Source organism: Aptenodytes patagonicus, chromosome 1 (genome assembly GCF_965638725.1).
Source record: "Aptenodytes patagonicus chromosome 1, bAptPat1.pri.cur, whole genome shotgun sequence".
Classification (NCBI taxonomy): Eukaryota; Metazoa; Chordata; class Aves; order Sphenisciformes; family Spheniscidae; genus Aptenodytes; species Aptenodytes patagonicus.
Window position 1 is genome coordinate 154,798,926 of NC_134949.1, and position 23,235 is coordinate 154,822,160.

Genomic DNA, 23,235 nt, shown 5'->3' on the forward strand with positions numbered 1-23,235 from the left:
GTGCAGTAGTGGTCTTAAAAATATTCTTACATTACTTCCTTGGGAGGATAAACAAGTGCTTTAGTATGAACTTCCCTCATGAAAAGAGGGAAAGAAAGGTGGGGAGGATGTGTAAGAAATGACAAGGAGTTTGGAAATTTTGGTCGATAAACATCTTAATGTGGTCTAAATGAAGGAAATGTGTTGGTGGGCTCTTTTCCGTGGGGGTGGGAGCCAGGCTCAGCTGACAGTGCTGACATTTTGTCGTGGCCCCCTCCCCGAGACGTAGTAAGGGGCAAACTCTCGCTCCTGGGATGATGTAGCCTCTGCTACCTGTTGCTGCTATGCAGCACAACCTCTGCAGCCTCCTCAGTCCGTTGGCTCTGGAGACAGTCATCTTACGCTTAACAAGATGCATCTAGGTTGCTGTCATCTTCGTTGCATATTTCATATCCGTACTTCACTTTCTGGCCAGGGGACAGTTATCCTGTGATCCCCAGCCTCTGATATTTGGTATCTAGCGATATTTTAAGAAACTGCTGTTTTCAGTTAGCATGGGTCGCGTTTTGCAATCTCGTGGCGTCTTTCAGATACTGGGATAGTAATTGCCGGCAATTTGCTGGGAGAAACAAAGCTGCAAGAACCTCCGCGCGCCCTGTGCCCAGGGGATGGGGGAGCCTGGGATGCCCCAAGGGACCATGACTCCAGACAGCACTAAAAATGGGGCCTCCTCCTGCAAGAAAAATGCTGTCCCGCTGGAGTGTTAGCCGGTGGTGTTGCTGAGATGGTGTCTGGATGTGGCCTTAATGGTTACCACGTTTATGAAGTGCCCTGGGAGTTGAATAAATTTTAATCCAGGAGATTGAGTTCAGAGGGTTTCTCCCATCTATGACTTCTGCACTTCTTCTGTTGCATTCAACCACTTTGCGATATTATTATTATTATTATTATTATTATTATTATTATTATTATTATTATTAATGCAGACAAATTTTTCCAAAGCAAAAGCTGGCTATGAAAATCTGAAGATCAGTTTCCGAAACAGGAATGCTTAGCCTTTTCATGTTGCAAGCAAAATTATACCAGCATGCTAATAGTTTGACAAGTCTGTTCTTGAACAGAGCTGTTAAGCAGATAAACAAACAAACAAAAACTCTGCTTATATGTTGTGCTTGTAATGTTTGCTTTTCCCCTCCCTCTAAGAATGTTTTTAATGAAAAGAATGTGGCTTCAAAATGTCCTTCTACTTCTCTCATATAAATCAATGTCACGCACCCCCCCCCCTCCATGTTGTAGATGCTTAGAATATGAGTGCTCCATACATTATGAAAAGGGTATTTGGAGTAATTTTAACAATACTCTGAAATGACCAGGGTTTAAATTTGGCCTGGGATACCGAGCAGCCCACACTTCCCACAGTCTGCAGTTCCCTTGCTTTCCAGTCCCTTAGGAGGGTTATGGAGAAGCTTTTCCCATCCCCGCTGCAGAAACAGCGAAACGAACCACGAGCAATCGCTGTGCTCTGCTGTAGCTGTCGCGGCCCAGCTTTTGATAGGGACTAGTGGAGGCACCTGCAGGATCCTGTAAAGGTGCAGGGGAAGCACAGCTGGGCTGGTGCACGTTAGTCATCCCTAGTGGGCCAGTCTCACAGGGAGGAACGGCATCTTGAGAAAAGCTGTGAAACTGAGCCCTGGGAAATTTCAGGCTTCTCTCTGGAAATAGCAAGCCCACCAGTAGTTTGTAGATTTAAAAAAGACAAATAGAGCAAACTTCCCATAAAATATGTGGCATCCCATGGATGTCTTGCTGCTTTGCTCTTGTGTGTGCCACTTTTTCTTCTTGGAGTATGTTCTGCCACCATTTTAGCCTCCCTGCTTTGCTGCAGAATGATTGGTGAACCGTATTTCACTGTTTTTTAAAGTTTCTTCTTCCTCAGTCCTTCTTAGTGTCGTGAGCTTTTTTCCTCTGAGATGTCCTTGTTCCTCTCTTATCTTTAGCATATTCTTTTCATACCTCAAACTGTGCTTCCCCACATCCTTGGGCCTTTTAGTTCTTTCCACAGAACCGTGGAAAATAGGGGCAGAGCTGAGAGGAGACATTTTTCCACCTCGGTGTAAAAGATTTTCCCCTCTTCCCTTGGTGGGATGGTAAGTCTTGAGGAGAAGACCACAGGTAGAGGTCCAGGGTGGGAAATTGGAGTTGCATCTCTCCAGGGCTTGCTGAAAGGCTTTGGTTCAAGAAGTAGTGAGGTCGAGGTGAGGTCAGTCTTGGCCGTTGCTCGCATGTTACGACACTAACTTTGTTTCAAAATCCAAACCAGCTTGAGACCAAGCTGTAAAAAGAAACTCATGTAATAAAGAGAGTTTACAGAGCCGGCAGAAGCCTAAGTACAGTAATTTATTTATAGAAGGCATGTGGATTGGTTACTAAGGGGAGAGCACAGCACAATACAAGTTGTAAAAGAAAGTGGAGGCTGTGAATTCCGCAGCATTTCATCGGAGTCCTTTCTAATGCACCAGCAACGCCTGGCCATTACCTCCATGGAGGACATCGTAGGGTGTGAAGGGGTCAAGATTTCTCCAAAGAGACTAGTGGTTTGGGGTGCTTCAGTTCTGGGGTGCCAGTCTCAAAAGAATCTATAAAGAGGTTAAGAAGTTAGTCCAGGAAAAAAATGCACTATTGATGTCCATCTGCTATAGTGGGTGCTATGTATAGGTTTCTGCCTGGGAAACTTAGAAATTGGTGAGGAGAAAGGTAAAGGAACTGCGACTTTAGTAAAATGTTTTATTGTGTTTTTTGTCATTATTTGTGATAAAAGTGAAGAAGTGTAGAGGGCATACCTCTTGCTGGAGAGCTTGACTGATTCCGAGGAGAGCCTTTGGGGATGATGCTTGGGAAGGCATTAGGAGACCAGGCTGTTTGACGGGAAGTCTCGGGGCAGACTGCTGGGTGTTAAGCGGAGAGCTGGAAAACGCTAATACTAGAACCATTTCTAAGTGCCTATTTAGAAAAAAAATATAGAACAGCTCATTGATACAGCCCCACCTCCTGTAAAAATATACTGGGGAAAAAAGGGGTTTTGTCAGAAGTCAGCTGAGGCGAGTTACAGCCCTCCACGGCTGGAGGGGCCCGTCGTGCTGCCTGCCTCCAGCCGTGCGATCCGCCTCCTGCCAGCTCTGGCTCTGCTCTGACTGCAGAGTAAACCAGTTTAATATCCTGATCTGCAATCCCCCGCCCCAGCCCGCAGTTTGCTTCTTCTGTGTTAACTTTCTGCCATTTTAGTGATCTCAATCAGCTTATCATATGATCCGATGAGTGCCAGAACGAGCTTAGTGCTCCTGGGAGAAATATGTGACAGGAGGCTGGAGGGAGGCAGGGGAAGGAAGGGTAGGAGCTCCCCGCTGCAGGAGCTGGGATCTGTTAATTCAGCTCCAGCTGTACTGAGAAACTGTACCCTTATGGTAGTGTAGCTGAAGGGAGACGACGTCTTGTTCTTGTCTAGCTATTGTGAGACAGATGAAGAGAGCTATTGCAGGTCTGATGCATGACTTGAACAAAGCTCACTTTTTTTTACTAGTGAAGACCAAAACAAAGAGAAATGTCCTTTTGCAACCCCCAAAGTGTGCTTGCATTTACCCAGTAAAATATCACCCAGGTACCAGGCACTGGTGCATAGAAATAAAATATGCAATACGTGGAGTTTAACTATTCTGGCATGTTAATAAACTATTATTGCCGACTATGAACTTTGCTAAAGTAAACAGAAGGGAAGCTGTGAATGTAATCTGTCTGTGCTTAATCTTGATAATCATCCTTTTAATGTGAAGAAAAAGAAATGGGTTCTAAGATTTGTGTAAGAATATTTTTAAAAGAAACTTTTTTTTTTTTTAGTCACCTAGAGTATTTGTTGTTTTTCATATGAAGTATCAGAAGAGAAGGGTCCAGCACAGTTGGGTAAAACCAGTGTCTGGAGCTGTCGTCCAAATGTTTTGCTCTGTGTATGCTGAAGGGATGGGTGAGACGCTGGTGCTGATGGTTCTCTCTCTTCTTCAGGGTCGGCATGTCAAAACGGGTCAGCTGGCAGCCATCAAAGTCATGGACGTTACAGAGGTGAGTAGAGGAACGTTCTGCTTCATTAGCAATATGGGTAAAATTTAATAATGAGAGATGGCATATGGCTTACCTTGTATTTATGTTGAAGGGCATGGTCTTTGCATGTGAATGTTTGCTTTCTGTTTGCAGGACCTGACCTCTCGAGCCCATCTGCCCTTTACGAGATTTCTGTGTGCTTGTGTGCAGGGCCTCTGGCCTTCACAAATTGCTTTGGCTGGTCCCAGGACGTATGAGCATGCACAGCACACCCTTTTCAGAAATTTCTCAGGAGAGGGGAAAAAAGCCACATTCCCTGCTTCCCACGTTTTTCTCTTAAATGTAGCATCTTGCTTTTACCTAAAAAGAAGGTGAGGAGGCTGCTTGACGTAGAGGACAGTAGTCTCCCTGGTACATTTGCAGCCTAAAAAGGGTATAAGTTTATTCAAAGGAAATGGGTCCAATGAAGTTCCCAGAAGCCTGGAAGTAGAAACATCTGCAGGAACGATGAGCAGATTGCTGGCAGAATTCAGCAGTGTAAAGTAGTAGTTGTAACTGACCCAGGGGGATTTACTGTGGAGCTTTAGATGGGAAATTAACCCAGCCAAAGAAATAAAAAATATATGCCCATATTTAAATCCTTAGATATCTTGCAGTTTATGCTGTTCAAAAAGCAATCGGTTTAAATTAAGTCTTCAAAACAGATCAGGAAAAGCATGGGTTTTTCCCTGTTGATTCCATTTGTGTTTTATAGAGTTACATCCGCAAATTAACACAACAGCTTCAGATTTAAAATCGAATGAGATCATTGAATGATATGGCACTATGAGAGGTTGTGCCTCTTCAAACCAAGCATCTTATTTTTCTGAACTCCTCGATCTTATATAGGTGAAAAATATAGGGGAAAAATTATATTAACGCGTGTGCATTGTACAAAGCAGGGAGTCTTTGGCAAGCTGGTTATATTAAGAAAAACTCCTGCAAGGGTGTTGCTGCAATGTTTTATATTTTGGTGTGTGTATAGGCACCAACAAGTAAAAATGGCCTTGGACACAAGCTCCTAGGCAAGTGGCTGGGGTGTAATGGGTAAACAGGCAGGAGAGGGAGGAAAACAAGAAGGCAGGGTTAGGTCAACTGATAGGACTTCAGTCATATCTCTAAATCTCCTTGTGATCGATGGGCAGTGTGACTGCAGCTCTCTAACTTAAGCTGTTGTGTCTGCCAAGAGCTAGACATTCTTGCTTTGGAAGATGGCCTGATAAAAATCAATTTTCAGCTGGAGATTTTTAAAGGCTGCCTTCGTGAGGAGGCAGTGCTATTTTGCTGCAGTTAACAAGCAGACAAACCAGAGAAGAACAAAGGTGCGTCGACATGCAGTGAATGTTCTTTGCACAGCAAACATTTCCATTTGTGCAGTGGTTTTACACAGGACAGCTTGCTGGACTGTGCATGACAAAGGCTTCTTCCATAACGTTAAGACTGGCTGTACTGCACACTCCCTCTGTTTTTAATAGCATATATTAATCACTAACAGTTGTAATGGAGAGGTTGCACAGCAAAAGGAAAACAATTGAAAAATGCTGTCTGTAGTATGGCTGAGCTCATGTTGCGGGAGATGGCTTGTATTTTGAAACTTTCTGTAATTTTTGGCTGGTTTTGAAACACTAGTTGTATATTGGCACTGTCTATCTTTTATCTCACAAGCTCATGCTTTTTTAGGGGATGAAGGGCAGTCACAGGGAGGAGTTCGGAGACGTTAGCCCCATGCAGCTTAAAAGTGTTGTCATTCCTCCCAGTGGAGCTCATGTGTTTTTACTTCAAAGTAATGAGCCTGCGGAGGCTAGGCTAAAAATGTGGTGTAAATTCTTCCAAGTCGTGCTAAGTCAGCTCCACTTTTTAACACCAGGCGTGGATGATACTGTTGCTAACACCAGGCATGGGTGATGCCATTGCATGTACCGTTTTCTCAGTGGCACATGTGGCTGTAGGATATACCCGTCCACTCTTGCTTGCTGGTTCCTCGCCTGTCTCCCAACACTTGTGCCGGCACAACTGCCCCGGGGCCAGATGGTGACCTGGATCAGTGAACAGGACCTGGTTCGAGGTTAAAAATACCCTCACTCCTCTCTTTCCCCCAGCTATTTATAACCTGAATCGGTTCGTTGATCTAGTTTAGCACATGACATTACAAACAGTTGTGCCGTCGCTATGAAGAAGGTGGCATGAGATTGGAAAAGAGCTGCTGATGGCTGTGGGGGAGAAGGGGCAGTAGCTCAAATTGACATTGCTGCCAGAGATGGCCATATCATCAAGCCATGGCTTCAGTTCCTCAAGGGATGGCTTCATGAACACCTCCTTTTGCTGGTGGACTGTGCAGCTCCATCCTGGTTTTAGCTCACCACAGCTTACGGGGACGGTGGGAGGAGAGAACGTAGGGACAGAGGGGGCAGTGACTGCTACCCTCAGCACTGCCCTGAAAGAAATGCTGAAGGAACCACAGCCTCAAATTTACCTTCTCCACCTGCTTCAAGAGCTACAGTTAGATGAACTGCTCTTGTAGGCTAATGGTAACACTAACTGTGTCCATGCCCATGGGGAAAGAGGCTTGAGTGGAAATTTCCACAAAACTGAAATTGGGATTTTTTTTGATGAGCAGCTACTGAAGCTCTAGGTGATTTGTGCCTCTGTGCATGTTTTACTGGCAGTGTTACGCCTTTCTGCTTAAATACAAGCAGTGCCGTGGAGGATTATTTTGTCTAACCTGCATTGAGAGCAGACACAAGACTGACTTTCTTTCTTCTGGGATACCTCTGATCCAGTGCTTGCTTTGCCAAATGCTTAACAAATTAGAAAGCCTAATGTCTTGGCACGCTCTGTGGGCACACCCCAAATTTTCAGTTTTCAAGGCCCCAATTCTGCAATTCACACGTTGCTCAGGATCAGCGAGGTTACATCAGTTCTGGGCTGCAAAGCTTTGATCACCCGAACAGGAGGGATGTCTAAGTCAGAGTGAAGGCTTTCCTTAAAAAGTTTTGGTTGGCATGAAGAAAACAAGGTAGTACAACCTCCAACTAGAGACGTTGGAAGAAGCATTACGGCTCTGTAATGTACATGGTGCTGTGGAAATGCTCTTCATCCTTCTCAGCTTTTCTTGTGGTTTTCTCTTCAGATTTTAATTTTGAAAAGAATGGTGGTAAGGATGAGAAAAGAGGAGGTGGGCTGAAGATATCAGCTTGATCTTTGAATATATTATGCGTTAGTACTGCTGCCTGAAACGTTGGGGGGGTGTTGATGTGCATAAAACTTGCCCGTCTCTTCCACTTTCCTCCTCTCTAAACAAATTAAGAAAAGACTTAGAAGACTGTATGGATCTTTATAGATCTTTAGATCTACAGCACTAAAGCAAGCACTAAAGGATCTGTAAGATGTAAAGATTTATAAGTCTTCCTACAGAATGGTGCATATGTAGGTCCTATTTTCACTTTCTGAGGGTGAAGCTAGAGCAAGCACATGTAGGGTGAAAAAATTTCACTGGAGCGTAGAGCAAATAAAAACAAAAACCCACCAGTCCTCATCCACTGAAAGCTATTCTGTTGTTGGAATGAGCCCAATGACCGTAAAAGGGGAACAATACGAACTATCAGCGTATACACACTTTAAAAATTATTTTCCAAAATGTACATATGTAGGATGAATCTCAGGCTGCACGCGTGTTGTAGGGGGAGGCATTATTTGAGAGATTCCTGTAGTCTGTCTTTAATCTTTGTATTGTAGGGTCTCTCTTCCTTTTGGGGCATTGTTTTGGAGAAGGTGGTGTTCAGTCCATGTTGACCCCTTCCACTCACTGACCGTGCTGTTAGGTTTCCATGAGCTCCTTGCTGCTTACTGGTGTGCAGCACTGTAGCATACCAAGTGAGCCATGACTGATGTTATCAGATGCAACACAAGTACGCTGTAAGATTTGGCAGTCATTGTTTAGTTAGAAGAATCCATTTTCTTGTGAAGCAAATAACATTTAAAACCTTAGCAAACCTTACTTGGCAAATCTGCCTGCATCTAAGCTGTTAACTTGCATTACACCCTAAACAGATGGCTTGACTCTGCTTAACTCTTTTGGAGGCTTTCTTTGCAGCTGCACAGTTGTTTCCAGTGTTAGTCCTGTGTTCCCCTTCCAGCGATGTTTTTCTCTTTGAAAGGTTTAGTAACTGATTTTGAGGGAAAAACACAATCGCTTCTTTTCTGTTTGTTATAACCCCTGACGCTGCTGCTTCTTCCTCCTACCTCTTCCCACACACACTCTTGGCATCCCTTGGGAAAGTTTTCCGCATGCCTTTTTAATAGCAGCATTTCTCAGCTCTTGTGCCCAGTGTTTCATGACTTGTCCAGTCTAGTCTGTGTAAAATTATGCTAAGTAAACAACTGGATACTGTATCCTGCTGATTTATGAAAGAAGCTGGATTGCTTTTAGCGCTTGCCTGTCTTGCCCTTTCTGTACATGCTCTGCAGAAAAATTAACAACCCCAAACCAAAACCTCCAGGCCTGCAGAGACGTGGCACATCTCCCGTACTTAGACAGGAAAGGTTACCCACATTATTCATTGCCATCTTCCCGACTCTGCTGACTGCTTTTTTCTGTTGCAGTAGGCAAATCGCTTTGATTCTGTGAGTCTATATCTTATGGCCTACGTGGTGTTATAAACTGTGATCATGTGGATGATCTATCCATCGTCCGTAAGACATCCCAAAAGCCGTCTACAGAAAGACTGCAGATAAATAAAAACGTGTGTCTGTTCCCACACATGCAGGCAGACAAAATGAGGGGAAAACAAAAATAATAAACACTAAAAGTTTGCCCTAACTTTTATGCGTGGGTTTTTTTCATGAAAACCCAAAGACGGTCTGTGGATTTTGATCTGCTTGGAGGGAAAAAAAACTAAAAATGTGATGCCACACTCTAGAAGACTGGGAAATGCAGATCCGCACGGCACTGTGCAACAGAACGGGGTCAAGCCAGCCTGGAGAAGCTGAATATGGGCTGGCCTTTTAGTGTGGAGACATGAATGCACTGTTTTACCTGGCTTTACCTGGCTTAGTGCAGCTGCCTGATAAAGTACTTATATACCAGTCTATGGCTGTACTTACTGCAAAGTTAGTCAAAGCAAACCTGAAGCCGGTAGAGTTACCAAAAGCCTTTGCCATGTCCCTTCCTCTTGATATGAATTGGGGAAAATGGATCAGGGACCTAAAAATCCAGATTGTTCCCATAGGGAGTACTGGCACCCTGCTTGCTTGTCCCTCAAATGTGAGGTTGCTTACTACTAGTCTGTACAAAATTTTGTAGTCTTTGGTTAAACAGTTACCTGGCAAAACAAAGAATGGTTCTGTGGAAAAGGAATAAATAGGAAAGGTATTTACAATGTGGACAGCCCTGCTGTCCAGTCTCTTGAAGCTGATTAACCTCTGATCTCTTCCAGGGATTAGGTAAAAAAAAAAAGGCAAAAAAAAAGGCTGCTGGGAACTTCCTATTACAGTTCAGAGGAGAACAGAGCTGGACAGAGTGGTCCCTTGAGCTGTAATGTCTGGTTTGGGAGGAGGTCAAAAAGAGCTACAATAGTCTTGCAGCCAGCAGGGCAGCCTTTTTTGAGCTGCAGAGCATTTGTATAATTGACTGTTTCCCTCCTTAGCTTGAGATCCCGCACCTACCTCTGCTGCATGCTCTCGCCCAGCAGCTTGGCACATTTCTTCGCCGTGCTTTACCACAGCTCTGATGCCGGGAGGCTCAGCCCTGCAGTGCTGGCAGGGTCTGCGGTGCTGGCTGACATCTGTGTGGGACCGGGCTCTGCTGCAGCCCCTGTCAGCTCTGTACTGCCTGTTTTTTTGTGAGACCCCTGTTCAGGTCGGGCAGAGGTGGTCCTGCCCGTCTTCAGGGTGAGGGCTGTGCATAGGGCCTTGCAGGGGGTCTCACGGTGTCAGACATGTTGCAACACCCCTGTCCTTGGGTGGCAGAGCAGTGCTTAGCCTGCCAGCTCATAGTCCTAACAGAGGAGAGCGACATTTAACTCTGGAGAGCCTTTTGTCCTTACAGTCATACAAGGAGCAGTGACTTTATCTCCCAGCAAGGCAAATACATCTGACACCGTGCTTGAGTCAGATCTGTGATTTTTGGACGTGATCCAAGAAACTTTCCTGGAGCAGTGCTGGCACCAGTTTGGATAAAGGGGAAACTTTCACTCTTTTCATCTGAGTCCTGGCGTGGTTAGCAAGACTGTCGAGCTGGAGAGGCTTATTTGGGAAGGGGAGGATGTCAGGTTTGGTGCGGCTGCAAGAGGGAGGTTGAACAGGGAGCTCCACATGCAGCTTGAGGTCGGGGCAGAAAGCCGTGGCTGTTATCAAGCAGCTTGGGAAATGATACGCAACATGGATTGACTAGAGAGAGCTGGTATCGAGCACAAAGGCTCTGCGTTGCTGTGTCCCAGCAAAGAGCAATTTGCACTGATACTGTGTGGTTGGGGGAAAAATTGGCAACGGAGAGAGGAAAAGGTGTAAAACATTCCTGCATGTTTGTTTCTCTATCTGCTTTTTTCAGCATACGGTTTCTTCTTAATGCAGGATTTCCACCTGAGTGGAAGACTGCATGCACAGCCTATCGTCAGCTGTCCTTGCGGGTATACCGCTCTATATATTTTAACATGCTTGTTTTGCAACCTGACTGTTTCAAGGCTGGAAGAAACAGATGTTTTCCTTTTGCCATGAAGGTCCTTGAGGGCACCATTGCTGCCTCACCAGCATCTATTATCTGTCAACAACAAAAGAGCTTTGACTGTGAAGGCTTCGTGGTGCTTGTTTAGTAGTATTCCTGTTGCATGGCTTTTCAGCTGAGGCCAGGAGATGGCTTCATACTCAAGGTTGATCGTGGATCACTGTTAAGAAAGTGAAAAGAAAGCTGTGTTGCCTCTGCCTTCTCCTCATCTGTATGCTTATGACAGGTCTGATGTGCAAGGATTTTGTCCTGTCTAGCAGAAAACGTTTCACCAGTGCTCTGTAAGTTGTAATGTAGTTCAGATTACACAAACTGAATTTATGGCCACGTAAAGGGAACTTTGCTGTAGTTTGGAGCGCAGAAGAATCTCCTTGTTTTAGGGAGACAGCTTTAAAATTTTGCCTACCTGGCTGTAAGAGAACCAGATAATGCTCTGCTGTAGCACAACAGATGATGCTCAGGATATAGTCCTCAGCTGTGGCACTGAGATCTGTTGCTGCTCGTCAGTATGTGAGAGCACATGTTTAGTACTGGAGCATAATGGAAACTAGAAGGCTGTGTAGGCTACAGCTGACTTCCACTGGTGGAAGGGCAGGATTACGTGTTAAGATTTCTCTGCAAGTCTTGAGCTCTTTGGACAAGTCTGGACTTTTTCTTTAAAAATTTCTTTCCTTTGGTCTGATGGTGCAACTGCATTGACACACTCAGAAGGAAAGGATAAGTCATCTACGTGAGCTACTGACGTCTGTTACCATTGTTGTAATGAGTAGGACAGGTGCTTGAATTCCAGCTTTTGGGCACTGTTTATCAGTCCAAGTGGGCAATACTCATGCATTTAACCATAATCCTGTGCCTATTTTTCTTCAGTCCTTAGGCTTGGTACCTGCAGTCATCTGGAGACCTGCTGTTAACGTTGACAAGGAAGTCACTAATGACAACGTGATTTCATATGTATATGAATGACTGCTAGCATCTGTCTATGTTAGGGAAATCTGGACCTTAATATTAGCAGTGGTGAAGGCTCAGTGTGGGTAGCATGCGAATTCTTTCACAACTGTGATATTTAACCTACCGGTCATACCTGCACTGACATGAATTTGAGCAATAATAGCCTGTGCAAGTTCTAGTGATGGAACATTTCTTCCGAGCCGAGGGAAGAGTTCGTGCAGGTGGCCTCGACATGGGCATTTCGCCGCTGCCTTCCCGAGTGCTGAGCTCAGTTTGTTCGAGCTGTCTGAGGAGATTTGAGTTCTAATGGGAAACAGAAATGTTTTGTGTGCAGATAATAGCAAAAAGTACGGGGCTGCATTTTGTATCATTTCTGTCAGACACACAGCACAGCTTAATTTACCCCTGGTGAATCAGCCGTATTGTCTACTCAAGGAAAACAAGGCAACCCTGTCAATACAGTGTTAGAGCATGTGTGCTCTTGCCAGTTTGGGCAGAGTAAAACCAATGAGGACTGTGACAGAGCATTGTGCTTTCATTTTAACAAGTATCTAGGCTGAACCCAGGTCTGTGGCATATTCCTTCTGCCTGAATAGGCAAGCAAGAGATTGATCCCAGGTCCACTGTGAGCTGCTGTCTTTCAGAGGTGCACTTTAAAATCTGGCTTGGGCATTAGGATCAAAGACAGGAGAATTAATTTGCTGTTTATATTAAAGGGGATATATCTGCTTGAAATGTAATCTTTCTTGACTGTGTTTAATTGTAGTTTCATAAACCACACCTGCCTATGGGCTCCTCCTGTTTTTGCTGCGACATTCCATATTTTTATCTTGACTTCCTAAGGAAGTGAGGCTTCTCGGTGATAGTGCGTGTGTCCTGCCTTCTTCTCCACCAAATACCTTTTGGATCTGCTGGCCAACTTCGGCCAAGTTTAATGAGGAGGAGAAATTCCAAAGATACGAAGTCCTGACAAGTTATGTGAAAACTGGCAGGCTGTGCGGAGAAGAAAGAGGCTGAAATTTATAGCCTCTGCTTTGGGAATGGTAGGCAGACCTTAGCCACTGTCCGTTATCAGTCAGCTGGCCACTGTTTTGCAGTAAACCAGGAGGAGGAGATAGATTACTTTTTTTAAAAAAAAAAAAAAAAAGAAAAAGTTCCGATGCTTGGCTTTCAAGTGAGTGCTGCAGCTATAAGACTGTGTGCAGGGTAGCACATGCAAACTACTTTTAAGCATTTTAAAATCTCCCTCTGGTTCTTTCTTTAGTTTACGGGTCCACAAATAGTATTGTACATTTGAGATTATCCTGCGTGATCTCTTTCCCCCTCTTTCTTAACATGTGCGTATGTGTATATATAAATATAAAATAGCAGTTATTCTCCAACATTTAACGAGACAAAAATGTTTGCTGTAAGTCCCTCAACAGTGCTCCTTTTGCAAGGTGCAGTTTGAGTGATTGTGTAGGGAGTTGTTGGCTAAAATACAGTCTTAAAGCCCAGCTCCTAAAACTAGAGATTATGGCAGCAAGTGCTAATGTGCAAGGACCTGGGAATTCATTGTACTCTAAGCTGACTTGTAACCACGATGAACGCTCGCCTTGTGCCTAACAGGAAAGTGTTCTTCTCCCCCTATGCCTGACCATAAATATGCAATGAGAAGCACACAGCTGAGCTAAGTGTTAAAAGAGCCATGAAGACGCTGTGCAAACTAGTTCAGTTGATCAATGTAGGAGAAGATGCTGTTTGTCTCATGAGCCTAGAAACATCTCAAGTCCTTTCCAACAAGGGGCCTGTGTACATTCCTCTAGATAGGTTTAATCTGAAAGGGATTAAAGCCCACTGAGCGTGCTTTGCGTAGCCTCTCTGGTGGAGAACATTTTCTACTGCTAAATAAAAGTGCAAAGGCGTTGTCATTACATTGCAAAAATTGGTGCTTCATAATAAACACACGGTTTAGTTTTGCTCTCCTGTCTGTCCTTGCTGTCTTAGTAAGACCCTGCTTCAAGCAGGAATAGAACGGTGGGAGTCTGGCCAAGGAGGCATCTTTTTGTTCTGATGATTCCTTGTTGATTTTCTTCATGTCAGGCTTTATTTTTCAAACGTTTTGATCTGAAAGGGGTGTCTGCGAGAAGTGAGCGAGTTAGCTGCAGAAGCAGCTACTGTTCCTGTGTGGAGAGCACATTGCTGTTGTGTTTTGCCTCATGTTCACCAGGTAAAATGGTAGTTTCTTTACCCAGCACATCACTGGTGCAAAAGGCATGGTGAGAGTTCAACAGCCTGCTCTCTTTTGCACCTAGTTTTGCAGGATGATGGGGGCCTTCACAGATGTTTTTCTCTCTGCCTAGTGGAGAGGTCAGTTTCAGAAATGAACTTTCAGTTTTTTTGCATGTCGGTTGATGTATGAGGTGTTTCTGCAGTGTTTCACTAAAGCAGGGATATTTTCTGCTGTAGCTCCTTCTTCTTGAACTGAATTTTACTGTTTGCTTCTAGAGTTAGTGGAAAAGTAAGTGGAAATCCTAGTGTAAATGGAGCAGCCCACGGACCTTCAGATAACTGTTACCGGCCTGGCAAAGCACCTTGGCTCTGTGTGCGAGACCAAGAAAGGAGAGTGTCCGTGGTTCCTGAAAATTGGTTTCTTATGTGGAATATCTTACCGAATGGAAATGTAATTGGGCAAAGAGACCACAGGCAACAGGGAGAGCGAGCATCCCGATGGCTGGCTGGCTGCTTGGCTCGCCCTGTGCTAACCTGTCCTCCCAGCCGGGGCTGCGGGCGGCCAGGCAGCCGTGAGTCACTGCTGTGGAAACAGTGATGCAAAGGCAGCACCATTAAGGAGGGTTTTATTTGTCTCTTGCGTGTTTTACCTCAGCAGCCTTTTCTCTAGCATTTACTGGTGTTTCCTCTCTTTGAGCCTGTGAGACAAACCTGTTTCTATAAATGTCAGTCATTTTTCACTCTGAATTTTTCTTTTTATCTCTCTTGCTACACCACTTTGCAACAATTTGTTTAAATGTAAAGCCTTGAGTCAATTATAAAATGATAGAGCTGCACTGATTTATAGATCAGAGGGGTCTGTGTCAGCAAAAAAGTCTCCGTTCAAATTCGGGTCCCTGAGGGTGAAGTTGGTTCGTATTTCAGAATTGCTGATGCTCCTCAATTCTGGTTGAAAGAGTTTGGGAAATGTACCTAGCCTAGTCTTGATTTGCAACACAAATTGTTAAGAGTTTGCACTGTTCTTGTAAAAATGGATGGATCTGCACGTAAATGCAAACTCACTCTCTTTCCCATGCCTACAAATGTAAACAAACACACGTGTAAATTTAGGAAAGGATTTCTCCCACTGGTAGGAAAGAAAGGAGGAACAGTTACATTTTCTATTTGTAAGTGTTCGGATGGCATCCTGTTGTGATAGCAGTGCTTCCTCCTGACATAGGTGTCTATGGGTTTTCCCCATTTTCTATTTACGTCTCCCTCGAGATGTGGTTTTACAATACAGCAAAGCCAATTTGATGTCTGGCTGCTACTGCAGGGGCAGCCGTGCCTCTCTTTCCCCCTTTCCCAGCTTCCCTTGTACCAGCATCTATCTGGTCCCATCCTACAGAGAGCTCCACTGGCAAAGAAGTATTTTCTTTTTTTTTTTTTTTTTTTTTTAATACAGATTAGCTTTCTACTGTTTTCGCCCCAGCAAAAGCTGGCTGTGGGGTGGGTGAGAGTGGGGTCGAGGCAGAGCAGGGAGTGGGAGAGACGACGGCCGGGAGCTGGCCGGCAGCAGCAGCGTAAGCAGCATCTCCTCAGGGTTACAGCCGTGAGGCTGCCTGGGGAACCGCACCCCCGCAGCCATCCCTTTGCAGCCTGAACCCGGGAGGAAAGCCAGCTGCGATGCCTTTCCGACAGCCTGGCCGCATCTTCCTCGGCCACCTGCGACGGCCACTGAGGGGCTGTTTGTAGTGCTCCACACCTGCAGATTTAGGAATAAAGAACAGAGTGTAAAGGTCTTCTGCAGGGATTCCCCCACCCTCTGATTCTTTCCACTGTGCAGCAGCCTATTTTTAGTCTGTTTGCTTGCCTCAGAAATTACTTCACTTTCTGCTTTGGATCATTTCCATAACACTTATTGTGATTCTGAATTCCAGTGTTCAGGATAATGTCAGAGCAAATAATTGCTGGGTGGCAAGCTCAGTTCCAGTGGTGGAGCCAAAAAACCTGTGCTGAGGATGTGTGATGCCAGCTGCCTCTGATCTGGTGACCCGTGGGAGACTGGCTTAGGTGAACCCCATTTTGGTCCATGCCCCGTATTTGCAGGGAAAGAACCTTGTTAATCCTGAGTTTAATGGTGCTTTGGTTAGTGAATGGCAAAAGAAAACAACACTTTAGTGTGCTAATCCAGGTAGCCAAAGTAGATCTACCTCTGCATGACATCTGTTTGCTTTAAGTGAAGTCCAGAATCAAAAGCCCAGCCTGCCCTTGCTGTGTATGCTTGTGTGGTACCATTACTAATTCACTGGCTATCGCTCTTTCTTCCTCCAGATATTAGTTAGGTATGATTTAAATCAGCAGTTTCTTTGGCGATAAAGTGGTCTTAAGATATATAAGGTGTTAGAGTAGACTTTACTGTGGGAAACAATGCTCATTTTAACATTGTTGCATATGATGCATCTAATGATTTGCCTCTTTGAGATATAAAAAATATATAGCTAGTTCTGTAATAGGTGAATTTCATACAGCTGGTTGATAAAGCAGAAGAATGCAAATCAGTGTGTTTGGGCAGAGTGTTGTAGTTTCATAGGAAAGATCTTCTGACACAGTATCATTCCTGAGGCAGTGCTGGATCCAGAGGGGGATGAAGACTGGCTGGCAGTTAATAGGAATTTTTCTTAGAAAAAAAATGAAGATGTTTCTGCTACTGGTCTTCTCTGCAGCTCGATAATGCATGGGATGAATATAGTTGTGGAAACTCTTGTTCAGGAGCTGTGTATTCGGTGGACAGCAGAGATTGTGCCTATTGCTAAGGCACAATATAGATCAAAAAGTTGGATTTCAGTGTTTGAGATCGGGGGGGGGAAGACATTTAGTATCAAGCCTACATTCTTGTGAATTTTCCACACTTTTTTTTTCTGGGTCTTAATTAAGAACAATTCATGGTGGATTGATGCCTGTTTTGGGTTTTTGATGCCTGTCCATGATTGTTCACAAAATACCTATATTTATCAGCCTTTGGGGGACAAATAGCTACTTAGAGTGTGGATAAACAGTCTCACACTCTGCTTAGCAAGGCTCCACGAGCTGTTAGGTGCTCCTTGAGACATGGCTATCTTGAGCTGGCGTGGCTGATGAGCAGTATCTCTTGTGCAAGGGTTTGTCTAAATTTTTCCTCCTGGTTGCACTCAAGCGAGCACTTGTGTGACTGCTGTGCTTTTGGCCATCACTAGAGGGCTTCAGAACAAGAAACCTGCTTCCCTTCCACATGATGTCAAGAGCCAGAAGTTTCTTCTGAAACCTGGTACACAGCAACATCACAGAGACTTTTGAGTTATGCTAGTAGGAGCTTACTGGTGTTCAGTGGTTTTTTGCATCTTCCATTCAGAGAACTTTTTTCATCATTAATTTTTTTTCCTTTTTAACCTACTGTTTTTAATCATCATTCAAGGTGAATGGTAAAACAGGGACTTACCCGGCCCTCCAGGTGTGGGGCGAGTAGGGCTGGTGTGCAGCTAACAGCAGATAAAGGGTTTTGCGGGGTCCTCCACTTCCCCGAAGGGAAGAGGATGTGCAGCTTGTCGGTGTGCGTGGGAACATGCCCGCTCTCCAGGCCACTGCCGCAGTGTCAGCGCTGGGGAGAGGTGGCCAAAACTGGGTTGTGACTGTTGCACGGCTGTATGCGCTACGGCTCCTGGGGAAAAGTGTCTACTCACGAACCAAAAGCGTGAGGGAATAAGGGCTGTATTGTCTGAAAGACAACCTTAGCTGGATGTCTTGCTTTGAAGAGGTTTGCCAATGAGTTGGAGAGTTGCCCTCAGCCAAGCCTGCTTTCAGTGAGGAAGTTTTATAGGTCATGAAAAGCAGCAATGTCCTTTTTTTCCACAGTGCCTTGCCTTTATATGCAGCAGCGCACATGCACTGCCGTCATCCCTTGTGCTTTGGATTGGCGGCTCGGCGTTAGCCCAGGGAGAATTGCGAACGCCTCCGATTTCTCTCCGTGGTGTGGGAACTCTGGAGCACATAATGGCTGCGATTCAAAGACAAATGCTAGCTCTTTGCTACTGATCACTTTGGCAGAAACCCCCAGATGCTCGGAGACTACAGATGGAGCCGATTTGGGGAGAGTTGGCAAAAAAAAAAAAAAAAAAAAAAAAAAAGGCACCCACAACCTTAGAACTTCCTTTTTTTTCCTTAAATTATGTTTTGCTATCTTTATAATAGCCTCCCTGTTCTTCCTTTTCCTATTCTGCACCCCCTGCCCCTTGCTTTTTAATTCATGCCAGCCAGAGTGCAGCTAAAGGCTTTTCCTAGCGGAGTGTCATTTGTTAGTAAACCGGCAAAGGCAAGCTTAACCAATTTAACCAACATTTTCTGTGAGGCTTTCCTTTTTGACTGGGCTTTTGGGATTAATCCATGTGCCCGTTGGAGGGACAAGGCTGCAGAAAACCGCAGGAGAGGAGCCTCCAGCCGTGACGGGCTTTGTTCAGATGCCTGTAGTCTGGCAGAAGCTGACCTCCACAACACATGGTCTTTCACTTAGTTGCCTCTCTCCAGCTATTGGAGAGGTCCGATCTGCTGTGTGTGGGATTTCTACTGCTTCCATGCTGCTTAGTAATGTTTCCAAACCGACCGGCGGATCCTTGCCTTGGTGCTGGAGCTGGAGCTGGCATGGTTGCTGCAGCCTGTCCCTTTGTGCTTGGCTTCATTGTCACACAGGTCCGCTCTGAGCAAATCCGGTGCCTTAAAGCATATCCTCTTGAATTTTGAAGGTCTCCAAACAATCCAGGTTTCCTCCTTTGGATGTAAATGCCCCCCCCCCCCCCCCCCCCCCCCCCCCCCAGCTCTTTGACTGGGCTAATTGCTCTTTGTTTGGTTTCAAATCAGGGTAATTAAGGGAAGATTTTTTCAGACTGTCACTTCATCATGTTACGAGACTAGCATAACAAAAAGTTGTAGTATCTGTTGGGGTGAGTACCCCAAGCACAGAATTACAGGCCTTTTCCTGCTCATGAATCATCTTCCCCCGAGACCCTGAAGTGATAGCATTACTTTTGTTTTAAGGGAAAAGTCCCTGAGAAGGAGACCATTTATTTGTCTGGACAACAGAGGCCGTCTGGTTGTTTGGTTTTTTTTTTTAAAACATGTAACTTTTGAATTTATCCTTAAGGAAGGCGCTGCTCTGAGTGTTCGAGGTGAGCACAGCTCCTGTGCAGATGCTGGCTGCTGGGCATAGCCGGCCAGGCTGGGGCCACATTTAGCACAGGAGATGTGGTGGCTGCTGGAGGCTGGGGAAACCAAAATGATACTCTTTCTGGGGGAGATCAGATTGTTCCTTTATAGGAGGATTTCAGTAAAACACGTTAGGCGTGCGTTTATTTTACAGCCAAGTTGCTGAGTGTTGCTTTTTAACAGTGGCTTGCAGTACAGGAGCAGGCTGCGCCTGTCTGGACTGCCTGACTGAGAAAAGAGACCCCAAAGCAGCTCCCAGCAGGCTCACAACACACACACACACATGTCCGCTTTCTGCCGCCTTTCGCTTTGAACACGTGTGATGCCCAGTGAGTGGAATAAACAAAGAAGCGAGCCCCTCGCCACAAACCCGACGGAGCGGCGTTGCCCTTCGCCGCCCTGGGGAGGGCTGCAGCCTGGCTGGGGAGGCGGGTGTGCTTCCACCCCTTCCCTGCCTGGTGCAGGTCTTTTTCTTTCTGGGTGAGGTGGCCTGGCCTCTCAGGTTTCTCTTACAGACTTCGTGGTTGATGTAGGGTGGGCCTGTCAAGGGAGAGTTTTGGACCGAGTAAACCTAATTTTCTTATCAGCACCTGGGTGTCGGTGCCTGGCTCCCTTGTTCCTGTTTGGACTGCTTTCTGCCTGCTGTGCATGTGCATCCACCGTTTTAGGCAGCTCTCTGGTAATTTATTATTTCTGTCCCTGTAGCCCCCGCGGGTCCCCTCTGCTAGTCGTGGTGCAGTCGCGAAAGGCCAGGCAAGGCCGACAGGTCGAGGGCTGGCGGGAGCCCCTGCCTTGCAGCATGGGGGCAGCAGGGCGAAGGGCAGCCGAGCCTCACCGGGAGCCGATGTTGGGGTTGGGAAGTGGACTCCTGTCCCCAAACTCCTGCCAGGGCTCCCAGGGTTTCAGCTCAAGAGTGAGAGACTTGTGCTGGGATCTGAGCTGTTTGTTTTTAAACTGGAGAGTGAGATGCCATAGCGGCTCTGATTTTTGAGGTGAAATACCGTTTAATAAATGCAAGCCTGTTCACAGCCCAGGAGCAAAAACAAACCTGTACTGTAGTAGTAGGACCATTCATACTTTCCCAGTTCCTATTTTCTTGGCTGTTAATTGTGGTCTCTTTGTCGCCTGCCCATCTAAGGGTAAATGCGTCTGGGATGTAATATTTTCTGCAAGCATTTGTTGCTTTTACTTATCCTGATGGAGGCAGAAGGGCTTTTCTTCTCAGGCAGGTAAATAATTAGCTGGCTATTGGTAGCTTCCTTGCTCGGAGAGGGGGAGGAAGGGAGAGAGGGGACCGTGACGCCCCGTCTGATAGATGGACACGAGCATCTTGTGGCTCTGTTCATTGTTAATTCACTCCTGCAGCACCGCTCAGCTGTGAGGTTTCCAGGCGTACTTGGCAGCGCCGACAACAAAAACATCTGGTCCAAGAATATAGTTCCCTTCTGCTGGCAGCTGCATGAAAATGATTTTGTACATAGTGGCGTAACGCCAAATGCACTTACTTGTACACTAAAGTGCACAGCCTTTATAGAGCTTTGGCAGTGCAGGGCGATTTTAAATGCTGTGCATAAGTCAGCATTAATCTACCAAAGAAAATCAAAACCTCAGCAACCGATTTTATAAAGAACTCACTTATCACGCGTGCCCAGACGTGGCAGTACCTTTGTACCTGTCTAACAGCTGTTCCTGTCTGAATACAAAGGAAAAGCCTTTTGCTCGCAGCCCTGGTTGTCATCTGTCCTCCGGAAGGGTTTGGCACAAACACGAAGGGAAGTTTGCCCCTCACAGACGTCCCTGAATTCCTCTCGTCAGCAGCCGCATTTGTCTGTTACTGATAGAGGTTGTCTGTCTCCTCTCTTGTTTTAGGAAGGACCTAGTGTGTGCTGAAGAAAATGTTAGCTGTGAATCAAGTAGTTTGTGTGTCTGCTGGTAAATTGTAATTTGAGTGATTGGACCTGATAATTACATAGTCATCATCATCTTGTCAGTCAGTTGTAAATCATCCTGTAATGGATTTCCTTTTTAAAAAAGAGCTGTATTTCTGAGCGCAAGTGTATTTTAGAGGTAAAATATAATATCCGTATTCCTTCCTGCTTTGAAAACCCTTAGGGTTATAAGCGTGGATCTCATTCTTAGGTGAACAAGCAAGTTGAAGAGAGGTCTCTGCTCCAGCAAAGCCCGTTCCTCCCCAGGAAGAAGCAGGTGGTTTGAGGGCTTGGACAGGGTATTTCTGTGGGTGCGTGTAGGGCTGGCTGCCTCACAGCTATCGACCTGATGTTGATCCTCCGCTCTGTTGCTGCTGGGAGGAGCAGTTCTCACCAAACCAGAGAGAGAAGGAAGAGAAGGTGGAGATGGTGGCAAAGGGAGGAGGAGCAGGCTTCCTCCTGCTGGCTTTTGAAGCGGTCTTTGCTTGCAATGCCGGTGAAAGAAACTATAGGTATTTTCGGGGGTATTTTTAAAATTGAAAATGGTATTTGACGAGCCTGTTAGGGCTTGGTCAGATCTCCTCCCTTCTCCTTACCCCAGCCACCCATGGTCTGCGCAGACAGTATATATTCATCCTGTTTCTCAAACACATGACGGTGGGCTGGTGTCGCAGCTTTCTGTGCGATCCCTTCTGCCCCTCGTCTGGTGAGAGGAACGGGCCTTTGAACCTCTTGGGTCCTCCCTGTTCATGCCTGGCGTTTTGCATTTGCAGTACTTTCTTTGCGTAAGGCAGGGGAGAAGGTTGCGGATTACCGACAGAGGTTGAGCGGTGACTAATATTGGACCAGAGGAGCTAAAGTATTTAACCTTTAGGCGAGGATTACCTGAAATTAAAACTTGTAAGGACTTGTGCACTTGCACTGTGTCATTCAATTGTGTTTGTAAGACACATGTACAGATCGGACGATTCCTTTTATTCCTGGGTAATTTACATATTTTGGCTGCTTCACAAAAGAAACCGTATGTTGAATAAGTCAGATCATGATCTCACACTACTCCTTGCTTACAAGGAGTTTTTTGGAGGCTGTAGTGTAGCCCAAAATTTGAAGTTTTCCTTTTGTGGGTGTAAAAGAGAGCACAGGTTACCAGCAGCACGTACAATGGGCATTAAACATGGGTATTAGCTCCTAAGCCAACATATTACCTTCAGTGTTTGGGGATGTAATGGCTGTTAGATGTCATTTCATCTGGCAGGTGTACCTCAGAGGTACACCACTTTAGAAAAGAAGCGTTAAATCTATTTCTTCATAGTAATGGGCTAAGTGAAGTATGTCACTTTATAGAAGTGGATTGGTGGGCTGCAAAGAAAACGCAGTAATTTTGTTTTCAGGGCTTTTCTTAGCACGCGTTTTCTGACAAAATGCAGGGCTTTGTTAGTGTTGCAGACAGAGTTTTAAATATTTGGAAGGAAAAACTGCAGCACTCGCAACATTTTAATGAGGAGGGTTTGCTTAATTAAAGCCTAGAACACTTTGAGAACGTGGACAGCTGAAGGATTAGCAATGTGTTACAAAGTTCTTCTTCCACCTACCAGTTGATTTGGGTTCAGAAGCCAAAGTTGGTAGTAAAACTTGTAGTCTTCCAGCAGCTGTTTACTGGCCTTAACCGTTGATGCTACGAATGACCAAAGCCTGGATTCATTCTGTCTAATTTTAGGCATGTAGTAGTTGTGCTGAAGCCTGGAGTGTAGCTGCCCTGAGTGCCCGCAGTTTAGCATGGGGGCAAAGGTGCCCATAAGGGGACAGGTCTCTCCACCTGAGGTAGGACTCGTCCCATAGAGGGGCGAAGGTCACCGGTGGGACTGTGTCTCCTGGAAGTGCAAGGTTACTTGCTTTGTGGCTGCCAGTTGATCACTGCTGGCAATTGTGGTGGTGCTTGTTCGTGCTACCCCATATTTTTAAAAATTTTTTATTTTATTTTTTAACATATGATTGATTTTGGAGTACCATTGCCAGTCTGCTCCCGCTGCTTCGCAAATCTGTATGTTTGCTTTTGGCCTAAATAGTATTACATACTGAACAGTGCCAAGCCCTCCATCACTGTCA

General features: G+C 45.4%; 1 protein-coding gene across 8 annotated transcripts in view; it reads left to right on the forward strand.

The window, feature by feature from the left end:
* Window positions 1-23,235, forward strand: part of MAP4K4 (mitogen-activated protein kinase kinase kinase kinase 4) — a 163,189-nt gene that overhangs the window by 72,888 nt on the left and 67,066 nt on the right. For all 8 annotated transcript variants that reach the window (XM_076359720.1, XM_076359713.1, XM_076359744.1 and 5 more), the window contains exon 3: window positions 4,033-4,089. In XM_076359720.1, coding sequence (XP_076215835.1) covers window positions 4,033-4,089 — 57 coding nt within the window. The remainder of the gene's footprint in view (window positions 1-4,032; window positions 4,090-23,235) is intronic.